The 21,486-nt window shown below is 33.8% G+C and overlaps 1 protein-coding gene across 1 annotated transcript in view; it reads left to right on the top strand.

Annotated features, from left to right (window-relative positions):
- Positions 1–21,486, top strand: part of LOC108778754 (uncharacterized) — a 42,026-nt gene that overhangs the window by 19,419 nt on the left and 1,121 nt on the right. The window contains exons 8-23 of the mRNA XM_018546008.1: positions 6,995–7,072; positions 11,259–11,336; positions 12,505–12,609; positions 13,555–13,671; positions 14,512–14,798; positions 15,672–15,809; positions 16,253–16,344; positions 16,414–16,636; positions 17,063–17,154; positions 17,861–18,128; positions 18,238–18,345; positions 18,785–19,024; positions 19,159–19,226; positions 19,352–19,678; positions 20,132–20,302; positions 20,782–21,065. Coding sequence (XP_018401510.1) covers positions 6,995–7,072; positions 11,259–11,336; positions 12,505–12,609; positions 13,555–13,671; positions 14,512–14,798; positions 15,672–15,809; positions 16,253–16,344; positions 16,414–16,636; positions 17,063–17,154; positions 17,861–18,128; positions 18,238–18,345; positions 18,785–19,024; positions 19,159–19,226; positions 19,352–19,678; positions 20,132–20,302; positions 20,782–21,044 — 2,655 coding nt within the window. The 3' untranslated portion in view covers positions 21,045–21,065. The remainder of the gene's footprint in view (positions 1–6,994; positions 7,073–11,258; positions 11,337–12,504; positions 12,610–13,554; positions 13,672–14,511; positions 14,799–15,671; positions 15,810–16,252; positions 16,345–16,413; positions 16,637–17,062; positions 17,155–17,860; positions 18,129–18,237; positions 18,346–18,784; positions 19,025–19,158; positions 19,227–19,351; positions 19,679–20,131; positions 20,303–20,781; positions 21,066–21,486) is intronic.

Raw genomic sequence — 21,486 nt, 5'->3', positions numbered from 1 at the left:
TCGTGGTTGCTTCTACATATTTCTGCGTAATTGAAATTGAATATATTACTCGACTGGGAATACAGAAGAGACCTATTAGTTTTATCAATCTAATCTCTTCTTTACACGCAGCAATTTAATAGAAAACAAAAATTAATTTTGGATCGTAAATAAATTAATTTTTTAACTATTTTAACTCTCGATGGATTTACAATTTTTATTATTTATTTACTTTTCATTTTATTTTTTATTATTATATTATGTGTTTGTTTAATCTGGATTAGACCTCTTTACCCAAAAATTCATAATTAGTTTCTTATATTTAAGATCGTCTTAAGGATGTTATAAGCCGATCACACAGAGCAGTATTAGTATTTTAAGACTACTTAAGATGGTCTTAAAATAAGAACAAACTATGAATAAATATTGGCCTATATATTGATTTTATAAATGGAGAGAAATGTGTTCATTGATCCATTATATTACATTCTTTTATGTCATATCAGTTTATTATTCTTTTCTTCAATAGCACGTTTACATTATTGATCTGTATTGTAATTTTTTCGATACTGTTGATGAAGAGTTCTGTCTAGCACAAAACGTTCAGATTTAGTAATTAATTGTGATTTTTTTCTGCTTTTAAATAAACATTGCGTTTGATACTTTAAATTGCTTATTTTATTTTGGCTTTGTTTTGTTTTATTATATAATATTATAGTTAGATACTATCACGAGCTCGATCCGCGATGCAATCATATTGTTCTCTTTTTATTTGTGAGACCGAATAAAATAAAAGAGCCCATCAGATTAAACAAACATGTAATAATAATAATAATAATAATAAAAAACAATAAATAAGTAATAAACATTATAAATCCATTGATAAGTTGAAACAGTTAAATATTAATATATTAACGATTTGAAATTAATTTTGTAATAGTTTAGTAACGATCTCCGCCCAAATTGATTCGGCATTAAGAGGACCTGTTGCACAGTAACGAGGTTCGAAAGGATTAACCTGGCGCCTCGACGCAAGGTCGCGTCTCGTTTTCTCGTAGGACAAGGTCGTAGGAGGGGAAGGACGGTGGCGGTGATGCAGGATACGGCGACGGAGCGCGTGTAATCCACGTGAAAAGTATGCGCCGGCGTCCTGACGCCCGGCTTCCGTCCTCTCCACCGCCGCTATTCTCTTGGACATCGATCAGCTTCCTGGTAGCTGTGCGACGGGTCGCCAGTTTCAGGCGTAACGCCGCGTCAAACTGTTGCTCGTTGCGGAAAAGCTGTGGCGAGACGGCACGCGGAAATCGTTGTTTCGCACCGCGATCAATCTCGATCCCAATATCGAGCTCGACAAATCCGGACGTCCGTATAAGAGAATATTGTTCTTGCAGAACGGTTTCTAGATTTTTTCCTCTCTCGCACTATTAAAAAAAGAAATCTCGATAAATCGATAATAAAAAAAAAAGTCTGCACGATGTGATGCTACAACAGGTAGCTAGCAGATAACTCGGGACCGATTATCGTGAGTGTCTCGGTCTACGCGATTCCGGCACGTCGCGCGAAAGCTTCGATGTATGCTTTATACATCGAAGAGCAATCTCTCGATGTTAATCTCAAATCATCCAAGCTCGTGAGTAATTGGGATTAGATGTATTTTTCGAATGTATGGAATAAGAATCACTTGTTACAAAAAGGTTTTAATTTAACAATGGATGTTTCACGCTAAATGTTTTAGCGACCTTTATTTCACGCGCCATTTATTTTGTGCAACGTGATCAGATTAGAAAGGTGAATTGTATTTCCATCGAATTAAATGCTTCAAAGTTGTGGAAATAAACGATTTGGCTTACAGATAATTTAATAGGTATCGTAAGTTTATTTTTGACAATAAACAATACTTCTGTCAGATGCAGCTTGCTATAATATTACGCAATAAAGCCTTAGGGCATTGGCGAAAATTGTTTGAAGTTAAATAATACTCTTCTCGCATTAAATAAACAATCCTTTCGTAAATAAGAGTACTCTGAAAATATCGATGAATCGCAAAGTTATCAGCATTTTATATTTATATTCGTTGGAAAATTCGGCGGGATCGAAGAAGAAATAAAGCAAGCCTGGCGCGTTTGTTAGAATCCAACAATACGTCTATTGTTATTCGCGAACAGAAGCGACGATTACCTCGTTCGAATCGATCCTCGATCAATGTAATCGTCTTGAATTATATCATCCCTCGATTTGCTCGTGCGGCGTTATATTATTTTGTGCCATCCGTTTGGTTAAAATAATTGTAGTCAGAGTTGTGTAGGTACATGAGATATATGGCTCTCAGACAAGGTCCAGGTATCGTTCTGCTTCGATTTACGATTCTTTTTTATTTCCTCTCTCTTTCTCTCTTTTTGGCGAGAATTGAAGTAACGCGGGCGACCGAGTGCAATTACAGGCGCGTCGCGACGCCTCCGTCGTACGTAACAGGTTGTAATTTCATTCGAGCCTCGTCGACGTGCAAACTTACGTTGAAAGTGTTTACTTGCGATCGCGTGGCACTCTAAAGCGACACGAAGGCGTACGGATAAGTACCTGTAAGTAAGTGAACGTTTTTCAACTCGTTTAAGCACGGTCGCACGCGCGCGGCCAAGCTCTTAATGATCAGACATTTAATATACTTCGTTATATTGAGCAATCGATCGCCCCATACAATTTTTTTTTTCTTTCAAATTTCTGTGACTTTTAACAAGTTTTCTCCTCACGGTACAATTAATATACAAAATTAATATCTTATTGTATTAAATTCTATTTTTACAATTTAAAAAACGGAATAAGACACTCGCATTTTTTTCGGCGTTAAAATTTTCTAAATTTTTAATGATTTATAATGTAATTATACGCATTACTCAACTTGATCTTAAAATTTTCAATACTCTTTTCTACCTAAATTTTTTAATACCTTTTCCAGGAAATGGTTGCACTTTTTTCTATATTGCATTTGCTATTATATGCATTTAATGCTATAAAAAGAACGACAGGTAACTGTAGAAAATGTTATTAAAATATGTTTTTATCACAAAAAGGTCTAATGTAATATAATATTTTTTTTTTTCCGCAGTTGTTGCGTGTTTCTGTGAGCAACTCTTAATTATTCCGTGCGCGTATCTAAGAGTTAATCAAATAATGTCGATCACACTTTGTGCCACTGGAAAGTTACGCTTGAATCTTTGCTTTGGTCCCTTTGTCAGACAAGCTTTATTCAATCTTTCACGCATTTCAAGATCTCTTATATTTTTATATTTTGTGTTTATACCAAGGTTACTTGTGATATTCTGGCTACGATATACATTTCTTTGAAACTAAGTTAGAACTCGTCATGCAAGTCTGATCGAAGCATTGTCAAATGTCGCGTCCGAATGTCGAAATCGTGATTTTTCTCCTTCGACACGTTTTAGTATCAGGAAATGTGCGTTTCCTTTTCCTTATGTCACAATCACATCGTGAGAACGTCTATTTCTGACCTTGTCTCGTTGAATCATCTCAAAATTCCGTAAATAAACTGCAACGAAATCTCTTTGCATGAATCTATCTCTTAAATCTATTTAAAGTAACGTTTATTATTCATCAAAGCTGATTAATGTTTTACATAATGACGAAACAAACAGATGTTTTGCAATTTCTACAATCCATCCCTTTAACAATGCATTGACAAAAATTTATTAAATTTATTAATACATATTTCTTTGTATAGTATCAAGTAAACATTTGCTTACAATAAATGAATGTTTATTCAATAAAAGAAATGATAGTTAAATCAAATAATAATGGTTTTGTATCAAATAAATATATGTATATGTTTACGTTTATAGTAGATATTCACTTAAAACTATTCAAATATTTATTAAAATTTAGTGTTCTTTTTAGTATGATTATTAATGATATTAAGTGTAGAATTAATTTATTCTTATAATTATATATATACATATAGAACATTGATCTATCAGATTACATAGTTCCTAATTGTCACATAAAAACGTTGATTAACAATTAAATCGTTCTGTCTGGTGTATTCGGTATTTGTCACGTGTGACATAAAACTAAGCGCTTGCATAATAGAATATCGCTTTATATAATAGAATTACAGTCACGTAATAAAGTCAATTGGAACTGTCAATGCGCTATTAGATAATTTGTTTTCTTTTTACGAGAAATGCTGGAATACAAACACGCGTAAAACATCTTTATTTTCAATTTTAACAAATAATATAAGTTATAAATTATTTGGAATAAGGCTCAATAAGTTTTTTTAAAAACTAATATAAAGAGACATGAGCAATGAGCCAATAAATTCGTTAAAAATCTTTTTAATTGATCTAATATGTTGCGAAGAATATCACGTAATTATGGCGTTTCGTCCCAGCTTCCACTACTGGACTCATCAGTAAGGCATTGTAGTGGAAGCCTATACCTTAGACGCCTGGGAGAGTTATTCAATCGAGATTCTATATGAAGAGACATACGCGTATCGAAGCACTTGCGAGATTTGCGTATATCGATAGAGACCTCTGATGGCGGGTCGACGTATAAAATATAAGTTATATAAATTATATACAGAAAGAAAATTTGGAGCATATATTCTGCAAAGAACTTATATGTATAGTTTTTCTGTTGAAGAAACTTAATTACGCACTTTCTGCTTTTTACCAAGGTGAAGACTTATAGCTGTAGGGATAAACGTCGAGCGTTTGTGATCTAACAGTACGACTAATTAGCAAAGGGAACTCGCGTAATTAAGCGATCGCGCAACGGATTGTGCTCGTGCTGCAGGATCAAGGGTTCACTATTGATTCAGTAACTGGGTCCAATCTGCTAGAACGAAGAAAGATCGGAGCGTGAAGAAGAGAGAGGGACAGAAAGAGCAGCACGGATGAGCTTGCAAGCTCACGGGACGAAGCGGAGGGTCTTTAGTCACGATGCTAAATATAACGAGCGGTCGGTCGGTTCGTACATGACGCGTTCGACGCGTTCGACGCGTGATCGTCCGGAGGCGCGAAAGCTCCGCGTGCAAATTCCCACGAGCTTTTAAAGAGGCTCTGTCTGAGCGTGTCGAGAGTAGGCGTACAGACACCCTGAGAGACGCAGCTTTTTTTTTTTTTTCTTCGACACGCGCACCGTTTTCAGATCCGACGCACGTACGAGCGTCGATGGACAGCCAAATTCTTTTCCATTTATCTCGAGTCGGAACTTGCGCAACTTTCGTTATACCGATCGCACGGGGTGTTCGAAGTGTATATTGTTCTCTCTCTTAATATGGGTTTTCCCTGAAAAATGACACTGCTGGAAATTTCGCGAAAATACACGATTTTCGTTTAAAAATAAAGAAATAATATATGCGAAAAAGATTCTCTCGAAAAGTATCGTAACAGTCGATACAGATTGAGAATGCGAGAATTTTTGTTTTCATTACTTATTTTATTTTTTTTCATTGGTTTCTTGGAAACTCTTTATTATGAAAATTTCATGGAATTTATTATTAATTTTCTCGGAAATCTGATGTTGAATATAAATAGGTAGAAATATATAGAAGAAACGAAAATATATATATATGCGACTTTACAATATTAGTTAAGAATCGAGAGTCATTTGGAATGTCAAACTTCTTTTATAATAATTTACAATAATAATTTTCCAGGAAATTACATTATTAATTATTTAAATTATATAGATGAGAAACGCGCAGTAAAGAGGCTACATTTTATTTTGTATTTCATTTATAAGATTTATAAAACTTACAAGCAATTAATGTACAAATTATTGTACATTAATTGCTGCTTTATCGATACAGTTTACTGAGTCGAGAAGTATTCGAACGCGATCAACTTGAAGTTCGTAGGAAGAGTCCAAGAATAAAACGTTTGAGTGCAGCTTTTACGTGCGAAAGCTTAAGAGCGCTACTTTGGTTTCGCCCCGGCATTTCCGCCAAGCGGAATAGATTAAAGTGAGAGACCGGAAACGTGCGAGACGCGAGTGCATATTCTACAGTTGGACGCGCTTCGCGGTGCATCGGTTTCAGAAGATTGCGAAACTACGCACTTTCCGCGCGATCGCTCGGATTACTATGCAAGTGGAGGGCGTCAATGCTTACGAAATCTCAGTACAGGTGGCCTACGTGGATGACAATGGACGCTGATCACAAGCTCGTCAGTCAGCCATCGGTGGATAGCGAGAATAACGAACGCGTCACCTCCGAGCGCGTGGGTAGTTCTTGTTTTTGATGTTTATAGACTAGGCACAGCTAATTCTGAATGAAAAAGCATTCCAAGCGTCTTGAGTAAACGTTAAAACTTTTGACGTACTACCCTGCGAAAGTACTTTTAAAATAATCTCAACTGTCTCATTTAAAAGTCAGATAGATCAGATTTCTACCTTTTCCAGTTTTTTCCTATTTTTAATCATAAAATATGTTTTTGTAAAAAAAAATGGACATATATAAAGAAGTGCGTTTAACTATTTCTGTATTAAGTATGTTAAATATAATATTTATATCTTTATTTATAAAAATTAAAGACGTGGGATCTAGAAACATAGGAAAAAATAAATATAGACAGTTAGAAAGGAAAGGTATAATGTGATTATAAAGGTAAAAATGCTTTTATGAAGGATTTTCAGGTAAATTGAAAGCGGTTTATTATATCATATATATTAGTTATTCAGGGTTAAAGTACTTCGTCTTTCGATGCCTCGTCGGCATGTGTGCATCACATAATGCCGACATGAACCTTGCGACTTGTAATCAATGTTGCATAACGATCATAATCAAACGCATCGCACATACGCACGTGAAGCGCGCACGTGTACATGTTTCGAAAGCGCACGTGCGATCTTCATCACGAGACGATGTAATAATCGAGCTATGACAGCTGTGCTTGGTCGCCTCCCTCTCTTTCTCCATCTCGGTCAAACGTTTCCTTCTCTCGTAATGTTACTCAACGAGTACTCATCTTTTCTGATTGTCTTCTCTGCGTTGCAGGACACGAGGACTCACGTGGTTGTGGAGCTTTACGATACAGAACGATCCTACGTGGAGGCGCTACAGATACTAGTCAATGTAAGTATATATTTATTGATTAATTCGAATCTGAAGAAAGATCGATTCCTCGTAAAATACAGTTCTTTAATATAAACAAAAAAATTTCTAAAAAGATATTTTTTTGTTTAATTAAAATTCTAACTTGTTTCTGACTTGTATATAACAATTATCAGTTGTTTGTCATCGAATGCTCATTTCTTCTTAGAATTTGATTTAGTTTTTTCTCTATAGAACGTACGTATACCTACATTTTTTTAATATTTTTGAAATCTTTGATGTTAGCGATCATATAATTTTTCTCAATTTCCGAGACTTGTAAGAAAGAAAAGATTAAATATATAGACAAATTAACTTCTTTCAAAAGAAATATTCCGGACTAGGATGGTCAAGAGGGTCGATCGATCTCTCTCGAGTCGCGACGTTGAAAGAAACGGCGCTACACCGCCACCGTCGTACGTCGGAACTGCGATTCGTCCTTGCGTCTTGTAAACAAACACACCCCCGCTCGTTTATTCGCTTTGATTGAACAACATCTTCGCTTCAGCGAGCTGTTGCTCGTTCGATCCAAGTACGCCGTTGTTGTACGTCCGGCATGTTGTTTTCATTAAATTGCCACTCCCGACTTCATAATCGCTTTTCGTTAAACACCGGAAATAGGTTTGAATACCAGATCGTGACGAATAATTACGGGAAACAGTCGATTTATGCGCTTGCATAATATTACAAAAGACGCGATTAAACACGTATTGTCATCCCTCTTTCCAAGGTTGAAAAATTGTTACAAAAAACGATACATTACTAATAAATTTTATATTGCAATTTAGATAATGAAAGTCATTGTTTAAATCAATGTTTCTCAGACAATTTTATAATGAAATAGATTTATTAAAATATTATAAATAAATAAAACATAAATTAAAGGCTATTAAGAGTCAAACGCAGTTAACAATGCGAAAAAAATTTTTTAATAATCTTACAAATTAACATTAAGATGCCCCGTCGAATCCCCCGTGCGACGGGGCATCTTAATGTTAATTTGTAAGATTATTAAAAAATTTTTTTCGCATTGTTAACTGCGTTTGACTCTTAATAGCCTTTAATTTATGTTTTATTTATTTGTTTTTAACAATAAAGAGTCCATAACTAGTTTATATAATTTTATTAAGAATTTTTAAAATATTATATATGTAAAATTTATATGTATATATAATATAATACATACATAAACACATGGGTTTATTTAATCAACATTATTAACTGTAAATGTACGATATAATTAAAATAAATTAATATAATAAAATATAATTAAAATTTGAAATTATAATATTTGTACGATGAAAATTTTATGATACACCAAATTCTGAAACAGGGTTTAATTGATTTAATGTGATGCAATTGTAAAATTAATAACATGTATGAAGTTAATATAGATAATAAAACTCCGGCAGTATAAATGGTTGTATATTTTTATCTTCGAAATATATATGAAAATTTGCAAGAGAGAATTATTAGCAGTGCACAATCCGTTAAATGCAACAGGCGGCAGTTTCACCTTGCCTACACAAGGTCGCCTTGTATTTGTAATCTGATTTTCAACACGCTTGCGTCCTTGGGTCAATATTTTGTTTAATGGCACAATGCATCTAATATCCGCTGAAGGGCGGATCACGAAATTGGTTACTCAATGCATTGTGCAACACGACTCTATGTCAAGGTATCACTTCGCTCTATCGCGGAATGATAATGATATTCTTTTATTCCATCTAAATCCGATATGGATATTCCAGTTTGCATTCAGTCATTACTTATCACTTCTTTTACTCCTTAATTTCAACTTTACTAAAATTAAAAGCTAAAAATGCTTTTTACTTTTTGTTATTAAAGCCTTGCGGATTTCACGATTTTTCTAAATTGATTGCAATTTGTATTCAGGCATTTGGAAGTATCAATTTTTACGAAAGGAATAGAATTTTGCTACACCACACCACATAAATATGTGGCTATTTACAAATTTTGTGTGTGTAAACATTTTTCCATTTATCCGGTATTAAAAAACTAACAAAATATATTACATAAATATAATGATTTCTTTACTCAATAATATAAATATAACATGTACATAACAGTTATACTGTTGAGCAGAGAATTATACAACATTGATATTATGTCATTACACTCTTACTACGTCATTATATTATTATATCATGATTGATTGATGTTTACTATTATACATACATTATATAATACAGCATAAATAATTTAAAACTTTAATTGTACCTGAATTGTAGAGTATCTTATTTATGTGAGTTCTCTTATTTGACCTCTGAGGATGATTTAATGCATGCTGAAACGTATAGAGAGTTGTTTTGAATTTATTAAATACTTTAATCAATTTGTATAACTTCGTAGTCTGTATAGTGATCGAATTTATTAAAAACAATATAATAATATAATCATAAGAACAACCGGCGCCAGCGTGACCTCATGCTCTTTCTTATGTGTTTGTGACATACATTTTAACTAGCTCAGCCTATATGGTATATCTAATTTTTGAGATTTTAATAGTAAGGTAATTTAATTTATTGAATTGATCGAAATTTATGGTACTTTTTCGAGCACATGCATGAGTCGCTCGTGACCGGAAATCTGTCGGACTTTCGAACACGTGTGAAACGCGAGTCACATTACGTGCAACGTGCTCCTGTACAATTGCACAGATTGCTGCCAGCGCTTTAATAAAAGCTATCTAGACAAACATTGGCTGTAGAACTGATAAGATCGACTTTTTTTTTAATTAATTACGCGATTTATATGCTATATTAATTGCATTGCTCTTTCGCAATGCGATATAATTATTGAATCAAACAATTACATTGATGCACACAACGATATTGTCTAAAAATTAATATTACTTTATCAGACGAATTGAGGATGCCTATCATCATTATGTCAATCTGTCCATTATTAATAATCACTTCAAATGATAATACTATAAATTTATGAGCTTTTAAAATCTCATCCTGGATGTAAAAAACATCTTTCGCGCGCGCATGTAATACTTTTATGTACAAAATGTAAGATAAGTAAATAAATGTATGTATGTTACATACATACCATATTTTAAAGATTACTTTTCAAACTTTCTGATACATTTTTATGTTTATATCTTAATACAATTTACATTTATTAATCCAACAGTATATTAATATAATATAATTTTCTTAATTAAAGAAATAAAGTTTTTCTTAATCTTACTGTTTTATTTTAAATAAAAAGAGATCGTGTATGCAAAAATCATAATGCATGTTAGACAAAGTACTCTCTCTCTCTAAGGTGTTGAAATTTAACAAAGTTAGATAATTGAGACATACGTTCTTTATCAAAATTGACAGTGTATAAATAATAATAATAATCTTTGATCGCTATCGCCCTAAATCACACTTAAATGCATAGGATTAAACCAAGGTTCTACTATTTATGATTTCAAAATAAGGCGTGCTGACTTCTTCGAAGTTCAGCCGAGGCGATTTTTATCCAACATTACGCCGGAATTTAAGCGTCACCGTAAACGGCGCGTACGACTAGCTTGATTGTCATATTTTATAAACAACGCGGTTGCCGCACAACGGGAATCGTTGTCGGCACATTTACTGATTATTTAACAGTGGCCTTGGGATGAAGGGAGGAGGGCCCCCGCATTTTTTACGTCGACGAAGTGACCTAGAAAAATAATAGGCGAGAAGCTATCAGCGTACAAATAAACCGCGAGAAATATTTTTTACCGCGGTGGGTTACGGTATCAACGCGTTGGCGTTAATTGAATTGAATTCATTTCTCGACTCGCGGCATTGAAATTCTAGCATTTAAAGCTTACAGAGTCTCCTTCGGTTTGAAGGACACGAAATGAGCCCGAAGGTCTACCGAGAATGCGCGTGCAAGCATTTTTTGATATAATGTAGATCTTCAGCTTAAGTAATAGCGAAGCTAAATGAAAATTATTAAAAATTAAGTTCCGTTTGCAAATAACTGCAGACAATTTAATACACCTTTACTTATTTAAAAGTAACAATACTGTTGATAAAAAGAAAACAGAGGATTCTTTTTTCAATATATTTTCAGCTTAACCAAAACCTTAATAAATAAATAGGCTATTGTTACATGTTTGAAACAGTATCTTGAACACAATATTTTAAATATGTTTCAGAAATACTTACAGCCCTTGAAAAGTCCCGAAAATGCCGGTTTGGTGGATGCCGCAACAGTCGACGAAATATTTTATCAGGTAAATGTGATATATAGTATTATAAGGTATAAGCAAAACTATTTTCGTATTTTCGTTGTTATAATAAGTATAATATGTACGTCGCACTTATTCAGTGCGCATAAATCCATGCCTCGTCGACGGGTTATAATTCAACATCCGGGAAGTTCCGCGGAACCAAGGAACTCCTCTCTCTTCGCGGAGTTATGTTTTAAATGCTGCGTCGAGTTGTATATAGACGGAGGAGGTCTTTACGATCTCCCGACCGACCAAAGATTTAGGACTGAGATCTAACCACGAAGTTGATCGATGCCGCGCGAATGGCGAGCACCATTGACTGTGAAACACTCTCTGCTTAATTCTTCAAAATTCATTTAAAGCAATGATTAACAAATTGTGATATGTTAATTATTAATGAATTGTTTCGAGAAGTAATAGAGATCATTAATATAATTCATTGTTATGGACATTCAATTGAAGAAGAGCTTAAATTTACTGAACATTAATGATATTTATTGTATAATACCAGAACATATGTAGGCGTTATTATTAGATAATAATTAGAATATACGATGTATTTATTATATTATACATCATACGATTATCATTTATTTTTTAATATAAACGATAATAAGTAAAATTAATACAAATAAATAAAGAGAACAATCCAAAGCAGATTTTGGTTTGTAATAAATTAATAATATTTTAAGTGAATTTTTATATAATTCTTAGTTTATGCATTGTCTATATAAATTATACATTATTGAAGATAAAAAATCTTACTAACAAGATTATAAAATTTATTTAAATAGCGTCATAAAAACTGAGATGAGATTATATCACTTCTCTTGTTATTCTATTTTTTAATATAAACAGTAAGATGTAAAAATTGATAGAAAGAAACAAAGACAGATATTGAGGACCAATATTGAAGGCCTTGATTTCTAATAATATTTTTGTGTAAATTTTTACAATTTTCAATCTATGCATTCGCGATATAAATTTTATATGTAATTTATAGCGAAAATGTTAACAAAAAATTCAGACATAACAGTTAGCTCTTTATTTGTTTGATTCGCGTTTTAATCGATTCTTACATTTTCAACCTGATCTTGTATAAAGTATTATCTGATTGCATGTCTATTAATCAAAGATAAAGTTGTCGAAGGGAAATACTTGCGCATTTTAGGTCCCTGCGCTTCTCAGTCATCACGAGATATTCTTGGAGGAGTTGCGTAGGCGGCTGGACACCTGGGAACTCAGGCAGACGATCGGCGACGTCTTCCTCGATGTGGTGAGTTCACATTGTTACTAGGTGCACAAATATCTCCAGCCGGACACGTAATAAATTACACGAGCAACAGTATTCGTTTTCCTTTGCCGTTGAGATTCCCAGGACGCCAGCAGAATCGACAGACACCGTACAGTTAATTCGCGGCGCGTTCTTCTATTCGGTCTACGTTAATAAATCGACCAACGTCGCGGCCATACCACCCCTTATATAAACACGGAATATTTTTATCTTTGAAAACACATTTATTTGCGTTCCGTATTTTTTCCGTGCATCATGTAACGTATAAATTTACAGCGATTGTTTCGCGATATGCCGTGATATTTCAGGATCTTCTCTAAAAAATAAGATACAACGTGAGACGAAAATCGTTCTCGTTTCTAGTTTAGCCATCGCGAATTAATTCTGGCGTATTCGACGCGCGATTAATAAGTATTATATAGACAGAAGAAATTTTGATAGAATTAACTTGCGTAATTTCAAATTTTTATCTTATTTAATAAAGAGAGTAAAGTTTAACGAGTTCTTATCTCCGAATTTGCGTACCCTGAATTTAAACATGTTGTACCACGGATTTAAACTTTTTATTGATTATTTAAAAATAAACAAGAAATCTGCCACATACTTACATTTTTATGAAGTAAATCTTTTAGCGAAATACGTATATATTGCAAAATAATTTAAATCTCAAATTTTTTAGATAAAATAATGAAACGCATTTAATTAAAAATTGAACATGGAGAACATGAATTTATTTAGATGATGTTCATTTTAAGTAAACCTTTATTCAAATATTTCCATAATATATCTCTCTTTAACTTAACGAAAAGGATTAAGTAATAGTTGAATACTTTTACTATTTTAAATAACATCTTTTTAGAGAATTACGTTTTCGTACATGACACACATTTTCACCGATATGTAAAAAGAGCTCGTGTCGCTTTGTAGTTCACGAAGCCGGTGGTGCTGGAGACATACACCCTGTTTCTGGACAATTGGAAGTCTGCGAGGAAGGCGATAAAAACAACGTGCCAAGCGAAGCCGGCCTTCGCACGATTTCTCGAGGTACGCTGCACATTCTGTCCGCTGCGACTCTATATACATATCCATATACACACACATACATACATATATCTTTCTCTCTTCATAATGCGACGGTTATTATTAAATACGAAACTTTTTCATTCCACGTCGCTTCTTAAAGCGTCGCGATCAAACCTGACCTTTCGTAATTTTATCGATATAATTAACTTGTTACTTGACTGCCGGTGTCACCGTCGCCTACTTACCGCTTAGATTCTCATGAGGCTGGGTGCATCTTCGACACACTTGGCAACTCGCGCCTCGGGGCTTACGAAGTATCGACCGTTTTAAACACTGAAATGTGCTTAAACTGTCAAGCTTGAAATTGTCATTGTGCTTTATCATTGTTGATTCTGTAATACAACTTAAATAGAACACAGAAGTCATAATAATATTATAAGGATATCTTCCTTACCTTATTTGTCACTTATAAGTTTATTTTTAAATATAAAATGTCATCATGACATCTTATGACATTTTAACTTAATGTGATTGTTTATTCTACTCGAGAGCACACAAAGAGTAAAAATTAGTGATTTTGCTAAAAAATTATAAGTTTTTTTGAATTCATGATAGTTTATGACATTATATACGGGTGTAATATATATTTCTTTAAAGTGCTTTCTCTAAAGCGATTAGGTATATTTTATTTTAAAAAATAAAATTTTTTATTATGTAAGATTCCGATTGAATCATTATGAGATTATTGTGACTACATAGTAATAAATATTACTGCTTAGTTCAACTTACTTTATTTAAATATGCTCGAAATAAATTATAAAAAGCTCGCAGAGAAGGTAGATCACACTTTGTTCCGATTAGACAATGGAACGCGAGCACAAGGGCAAGCTGGGACTGGACCAGCTGCTGATCAAACCAGTGCAGAAGATCCCGCGGTACGAACTGTTGATTCAGAGGTTGCTAAAACACACGGATCCGACGCATCCTGATTACGAGTTACTGCAGGCTGCGCAGAAAGAAGTGCACGAGCTGGTCGTGAAGATCAACTGCACGGAAAGGGAGTCGCTCGAATGGGAACAGCAACAGACGACGTTGAGGGAGGTCCAGGCCCTTGTCGAAGGTCTCGCTGGTATCGTAACGAATGACAGGTAATAATGATCAGCAAATTGATATTTGTTGTAATTTTTGCACTAACTGCGGAATGCGGATGATAGTTCAGCTTTGTTTTTTCGAAGACAGCCGGTCTCGGATTTACAATCGATATTGTATAGCGTTTGATTTACGATCATTTTGCAACGTAATATCTTCAGTTTATGATCAATGACCGTAATGCCATTACGATGAGATGATAATTCCCAATCATTTTCTCATTTTTGCGTTGACGGAGAATATTGAAATTGAATTTCACTGAAGCGTCCTGGAAAACAAGAGAGTGGAAATAAGTCTACAAATTGTAAAGTCAATCGCTCAATTTACAAACTGGACTGGAGTGTACTCAAAGTCATGCTTCATCATTCATATTTTCTTTCTTTTTAGATATTAAGTATAAGCGACAATTTTTTATAAGGTCAAGCTATAATAATTACAGTTGCTAGGTGTTTATGTCACAATAACATTATTCATGATATTGTTTCATGACATTATTATAATATATTTAAATAAGTATAAAAATTATGTGCTTTTGTCACACAAATATTATAGAATAATCATTTGAATTGATTACTAGGAATGTAAATAATTAAGAAGATGCGTACCATTTCTATAAACCATTTTGAATAACGTTTTCCAATAAATTATCGACTATTGCTGTGACAGAAATGTCGTCCTACTTCGCGTGCCTTTCAATCTGTGCCAATCGTCTCATACGCGTTACATAGTTTTTCCACTGGACTTATTTAGCCATCAGAATCGGAGTATTGATTACCGATAATGATGCGTGCTGTAGCGGAAACTGGCCACGACGCGACAAAAAGATTCATCGAATTCATCGTGTGACACGTTGTCCGCTTTCTCTGCTGTAGAGCTTTCGTCCGACACGATCTGGTCACCATAGCGTCGAATCAGGGCACACGGAAGGAACGGGCTTTATTTTTATTCTCCGATCTCCTCGTCATCACCAGCATCAAGCGCAGAAGCGGCACAATAAGAAAACCGTCAACGTAAGTAAAATATACTTTAATAATAAAGACAGCGATTGTTATAATATTTTATTTAGCTGGATGACAAAATATATATTTTTGCGAATTTATTTACTTAAATCGAGCTTATTTCATCTAACATTTTAATAAAAAGAGTTTAATACATAAAGTTTATAAATAAATATATATATATATATATATTTTTAAATTACCAAACATTTATTTAAAGCTTTCTTAAAATAATTTTTATGTTTATAACATAGCTAATTACAACGCAAGTAAACAAAATTGATATAAATCTTTTCTGGCTATATTGTCTAAATGGTAGAAAGTAATCTATAGAATATACGAATATACAATATTAATGTAAATCATCTATGTATTATATAATTTTTTACACAAAGATAGTTAATAGAAAATTTCTACGACAATAAAAATACAAAAAAGATAAAAATTCACAGAAGCACGTGCCCGAACAGTCTGGTCGGTCTGCTTGACGCAAATAAGTATAAAATGTTGATGCGAATCTCACTGGATGATCTCGAAGTAATGAAAGGTATCGTAGAGACACAAATTTAGTATATTACTCATCGTTCGATGTATACTACCCCAATATCGTTTCCAGCCAAAGACGAAAATTTAAGGCGAATGGCACGCGAAGTCGACTATCTCCGAGAAGACTGCACAAAGTTGACTCAGCTGCAGGAGCTCGCCGCAGCTTTGCATGGTGCCAAGCAACAGTTGGAAGACCTTATCAAGGATATGCTGAGTCAGGCCCAACGGCAATTGGCAGAAAGAAACGCGGCGCATTCCCAGTTGGCTTGCTTGGAACTTACACTCAATACTCAGTAAGCGTGCTTCTTGAAAATTAAGCAAGATAAATAAACATATATTTGGGGGATTAATGATAAAATTTGTTCTAAAGTAATTTGTGTTTAAGACTATACTCGAATCCTTATTTGCTGCATATGTCAAGATAAAGTAAAAGCACAATTTTTGCATCGGTACATCAGTTTATATTTTTATTATTTTATTATTTATGTGTGTAGTCATTGAAACCAGGAAATTGATGACAATAAATAAATTTAGTTTGACGAAGGATATTAATGAAAAAGCGTTTTATTTAATATTACAAAATCAACGTGAGATCTTTCGATCATTCTTAGAGTATCTTTCGATCACGTTTCTAACAGCGTGCTTAGAATCGAATTCTTAAATCATAATGATCGTGGTTGCAGTATGACTCACATTACACTTATGTACTTCGTTTGCAGAGCTGGGATCGAGAATATATCTGTCATGTTCGCGAAGCCTGACAAGCGTGCGAGTTGGGAGGAGAGCTTTAATGAAGCCAAACAGAAGCTCGGTGAGTAATATTACTTTTTCACGTCGATCATTCCACGTTAAAAAAAGCTATTTCTCATGAAATGATTTATTAGTATTAATATAGATATTCTAAATATAATATCTTTTGTTATATCGTTTGATGGAGCAATGTAATAACATATATTTTTAGATACATCTCGAATATTTTAAAAATAGATAAATATAATTTAAATAATCATAACTATCCATTTTGAAAATTTTTATATACAAAAATGTTTTTAAAATAAAATATTAAACAAAGGATTAAATGAATGGAGAGGTGTATAAAAATCAAATAGGGATTCAAAAATAAATCTGACGTTTAGTTTAATACAATATTGATTATTGATTTTAACATACACATTCTAATATACACACCAATTCGAGTTACAAAATCTTTTGTAGTTTGTGTAGTTAAAAATAATTGAAAAGTACAGACATACGTACTTTCTAGAACTTTTAAAGTGAATCTCACTTTGTAGAGTGAAATCTCACTCTTAAAGATTGAAAACTGAGCCATGCTTTTTCAAGATTAATTCAATTTTTACTCTTTAGAGTTAGATTTCACTCCAAAGAATTTAGAGAGTATAAAATATATTCTTCTAAATTAATTTTTAAATCTGTTGTGTATTCTTTTTTCTATCTTTTTAATTAAATGAAAATAAACTTACAAGACAATTTCAAGTATTTTTTCATTTTATGTGTAGCGTTATCAGCTGACAGGAGACCATGTCCTGAATTCGTTGGGCCTCTGCCCATCAGGAAAACGCGAGCGGGTCTGCAGTTTACTTGCGCAGCGCCAACATTGGCGAATGGACAGGGATCGAAGGATGTCTGGGTATGTAATAGTGACGGTTACGTCGGTCAGGTGTGCGTGTTGAGTTTGAGCCCAGAACCACCGCAAGTAACATCGTGCAATGGAGTCTGTAACGCCAGGATACTCTGCGTCGCTGGAATACCCGTATGCACACCTGGGTAAGATTGGAAGGTGTTTAATATTAATTGTGACAAGACATGTAATTAGGTAACGGGTGGAGAGAAGTACAAGCATATATGAATTTAAAATGTGTTTTTTTTTTTTCAGTTCAAACTTGTGCATGTCGAACAATAGTCCGTTCGTTAATAGCAAGAATAGTATAAGCATATCGGTGCAAGACGTGGATGCTAGCAGCGGTAATATACAGTTAGACAGGTAATATTTCTCCCGCGGCAATCGCGACTGGCGCATAAATAATGATATTTGAGACTCGGCAGTATTAAGCGATTTATAATTAGCTATTATGATTTATTGATAATGGAAAATATTAATAATGGTCATATTATTCCTTTTTCATTAAGTTAAACATAAATTTTTGGAACACTGATTCAATTAATGCATCTCTCATGCTTATATTTGTAATTCAATATATTAATTAACATTTAAAGTTAATTTCAAAATTATTTATAATAAACTTATACTAAACAGACATTAATTATACTAAACTTTATTTTAATTATTACTCATAAAATTTTATCCTCAAGATCAGAGTAATCGTGTTTAAACAGAAAACTGCCAATATACAAGAATTTTTTGTGTTTATATTTTAATATTGCTTATGTTTAATATTTATCTTTGCTTGTGCATTTTGCAGTAGCTCGAGCTCCGACGATTCGGACTCGGACGACATTCCAAGCGCAGACACGGGCAGTGTGACGCTGAGCGGCGACGTATCGAGTATTGACAATACTATCACGGAAGAGGATGCGAATCAGCCCACAATGTGGCTAGGAACCGAGGATGGTTGCATTCACGTGTATAACTGCAACGATAACATTCGGATCAAGAAGAATAAAGTAAAGATACAGCACGGCAGCAGCGTGCATTGCATCATGTAAGTATGTGTGTGTGTGTCCGTTATTTTATTATTACATCAAAAAGATAAGAAAATATTGTTTTTACTTCTATCACATATTTCTATTTCTTTCCCACGATTATATTTTAAACCCTAGCTATTTGTGATTTTAGATACTTGGATAACAAAGTGTTCGTTTCTCTTGCCAACGGAGACATCACCGTTTACGTTCGGGACCATAGTACGTGCTGATCCTTGATTATTTGTTTTTATAATTAAACAATAAAATAATCTTAAGCGCTTAATCTTAAATCAAATTTTACTCTTCGTCGTTTTATTTGATTTGCTTCTTTGTTTTGCTTCTAGCCGGTGGATGGAACACTCCGGATCCCACGACGGTGTCCGTCGGGACGGTAGCGTCACCAGTGACCAAAATGCTGTCCGTCTCTGGGAAACTTTGGTGCGGGTGTCACAATAGCGTTAAAGTTTTGAATACCCACACCCTGGACATCGAGCACACGTTTGCTGTAAGCAGCGATACGAGCCGCGCCGTTTCCTGTATGGCAAACTCTGGAGGTTTAGGCGTTTGGATTTCATTACACAACAGCGCCGTACTAAGGCTTTTCCATTCCGGTACATACGAATGCCTAACCGATATCAACATCGCCCCAGCTGTTACCAAAATGCTTGCCAGTAAGTCTCAAATCTTGAATAATCGGATTAAGCGGTTATCTAATTAAATTAGCAGATAGATTTGAAGAAACAATTCTAAAAAGGACAGTTATAATAAGTTAATCTAGATTACTATATAAATCAAATAAGAAAAGAGAGAGGATCAATTAAAAAAAAAAAAGAATAAGTTAAAATAACGAAATTTTATAAATGTATTTAGAACTTTGAAAACTTTTATTAATTTAAAATTGCCTTTGCTAATTAGACTAGGACATAATTTTTATGTAAATGATGAGTTAACTTAAAACATTAATTATTTAATATTAAGATACATTGGATGTGACATATTTATCTCTCAAATATTGAAATAAATAATAACCGAATCTGATTAATCGATTGATAGAAATCTTAAAAACAAGTCTCAAGAGATAAAATTTGACATTTATTTTAACGGAAGCATTAAACTTGTTGCAGGTTGTGATGACATAATTCGGCAGCACAAGGCAGCCTGTCTCAGGGTCACCGCACTATTGGCTTGCAACGAGTTGCTTTGGATCGGTACGAGCGCTGGCGTGCTGCTCACCGTGCCAATTCCCCATATAAAGCCATCCACTCAGAGGATGTCGCAGCCACCGATCGTGACTGGTGCGTATTGACGTCATATTCTATCGCCTGTGTTGCCGTTATTATTGCCCCGCGATATAATTAGAAAGCTGGCTGACACCCCAAATCGCGCGCGATCTCCGTCCACGTGGAAGGATACAGGAGCGATCGATCAATGTCATGTTTTTTTCATCGCATTAAAATACATACATACATAACGTACATACAAACATACATCATTGCGTGAATATGCGTACTCGTATGTATACGCATATACATATGTATATAATAATATTGGTCGTTTGTAAGGTGGGGTTGGAAGGTCCAACAAATTTTTTAATTTTAATTGTAAAAAATGTAATTTTATTTTAAGTAATTTTTTATTGTCAAATGAAATATTTTTTCCCCCTGTTATGTAATTTCTGGAACTTTTGTTTAATAATGTCCGAAATGTTTAATTATTTAATAATGTCCGAAAATTTTTGCGAAATCAAATAATAAAATTGTAATGTTCTACATAGGAATTCCTCACGGACACACAGGACACGTGCGTTTTCTCACCTGCGTAGAAACACCGAATCCCTCGAAACCAGACCCTCGTCCAAAGGTGAATCGTTATTCATTGAAATCGAATAAAACGCAACAGAACAATATCAATCGTGGTAAACTCTTGGTGATATCCGGCGGAGACGGTTATGAGGACTTCCGCGGACCTCAAGCTTCGGCCGAGTTGCAGGCTGGTCGCGAGGACTCCACGAACCATCTACTGCTGTGGAAAGTGTGATACAATGTAGCACGACCCCAGGTAAAAGACCCAAAAAATGCCAGATAAAACATATAAATGTTCCGCCATGAAATTTTATTCAAAATAGATAAACTTGTATATCAATCATTAAATAACATATATGATACACTGTAATTAAACTGCATATTTCTTTATGCCGCTGTTATGTGTACAAAAGAAAGAAGATTAAATAAATTTGTATTATAAAGAAAGAAACGCGAAGGAAATTTTTACTCTTTTTTGTAGAAAATTTATTTATTTGAAAAAATATGTTTAAAATATGATTTTTTTCATCAAGACAGTTTTATATTTTTCTTTTTCGGCTTACAATTAGTTTTGTTCATTAGCTACTGCATTAGAAGTTCTCCTTAAATGTTTTACTGATATTATATGATAAATAAAATTTTTTATCATGCTGAACAACGTTTAGGATGATACAGTA

This window comes from Cyphomyrmex costatus, unplaced genomic scaffold (genome assembly GCF_001594065.2).
Source record: "Cyphomyrmex costatus isolate MS0001 unplaced genomic scaffold, Ccosl1.0 scaffold51, whole genome shotgun sequence".
Classification (NCBI taxonomy): Eukaryota; Metazoa; Arthropoda; class Insecta; order Hymenoptera; family Formicidae; genus Cyphomyrmex; species Cyphomyrmex costatus.
This window is presented reverse-complemented; position numbering and strand designations above follow the sequence as displayed.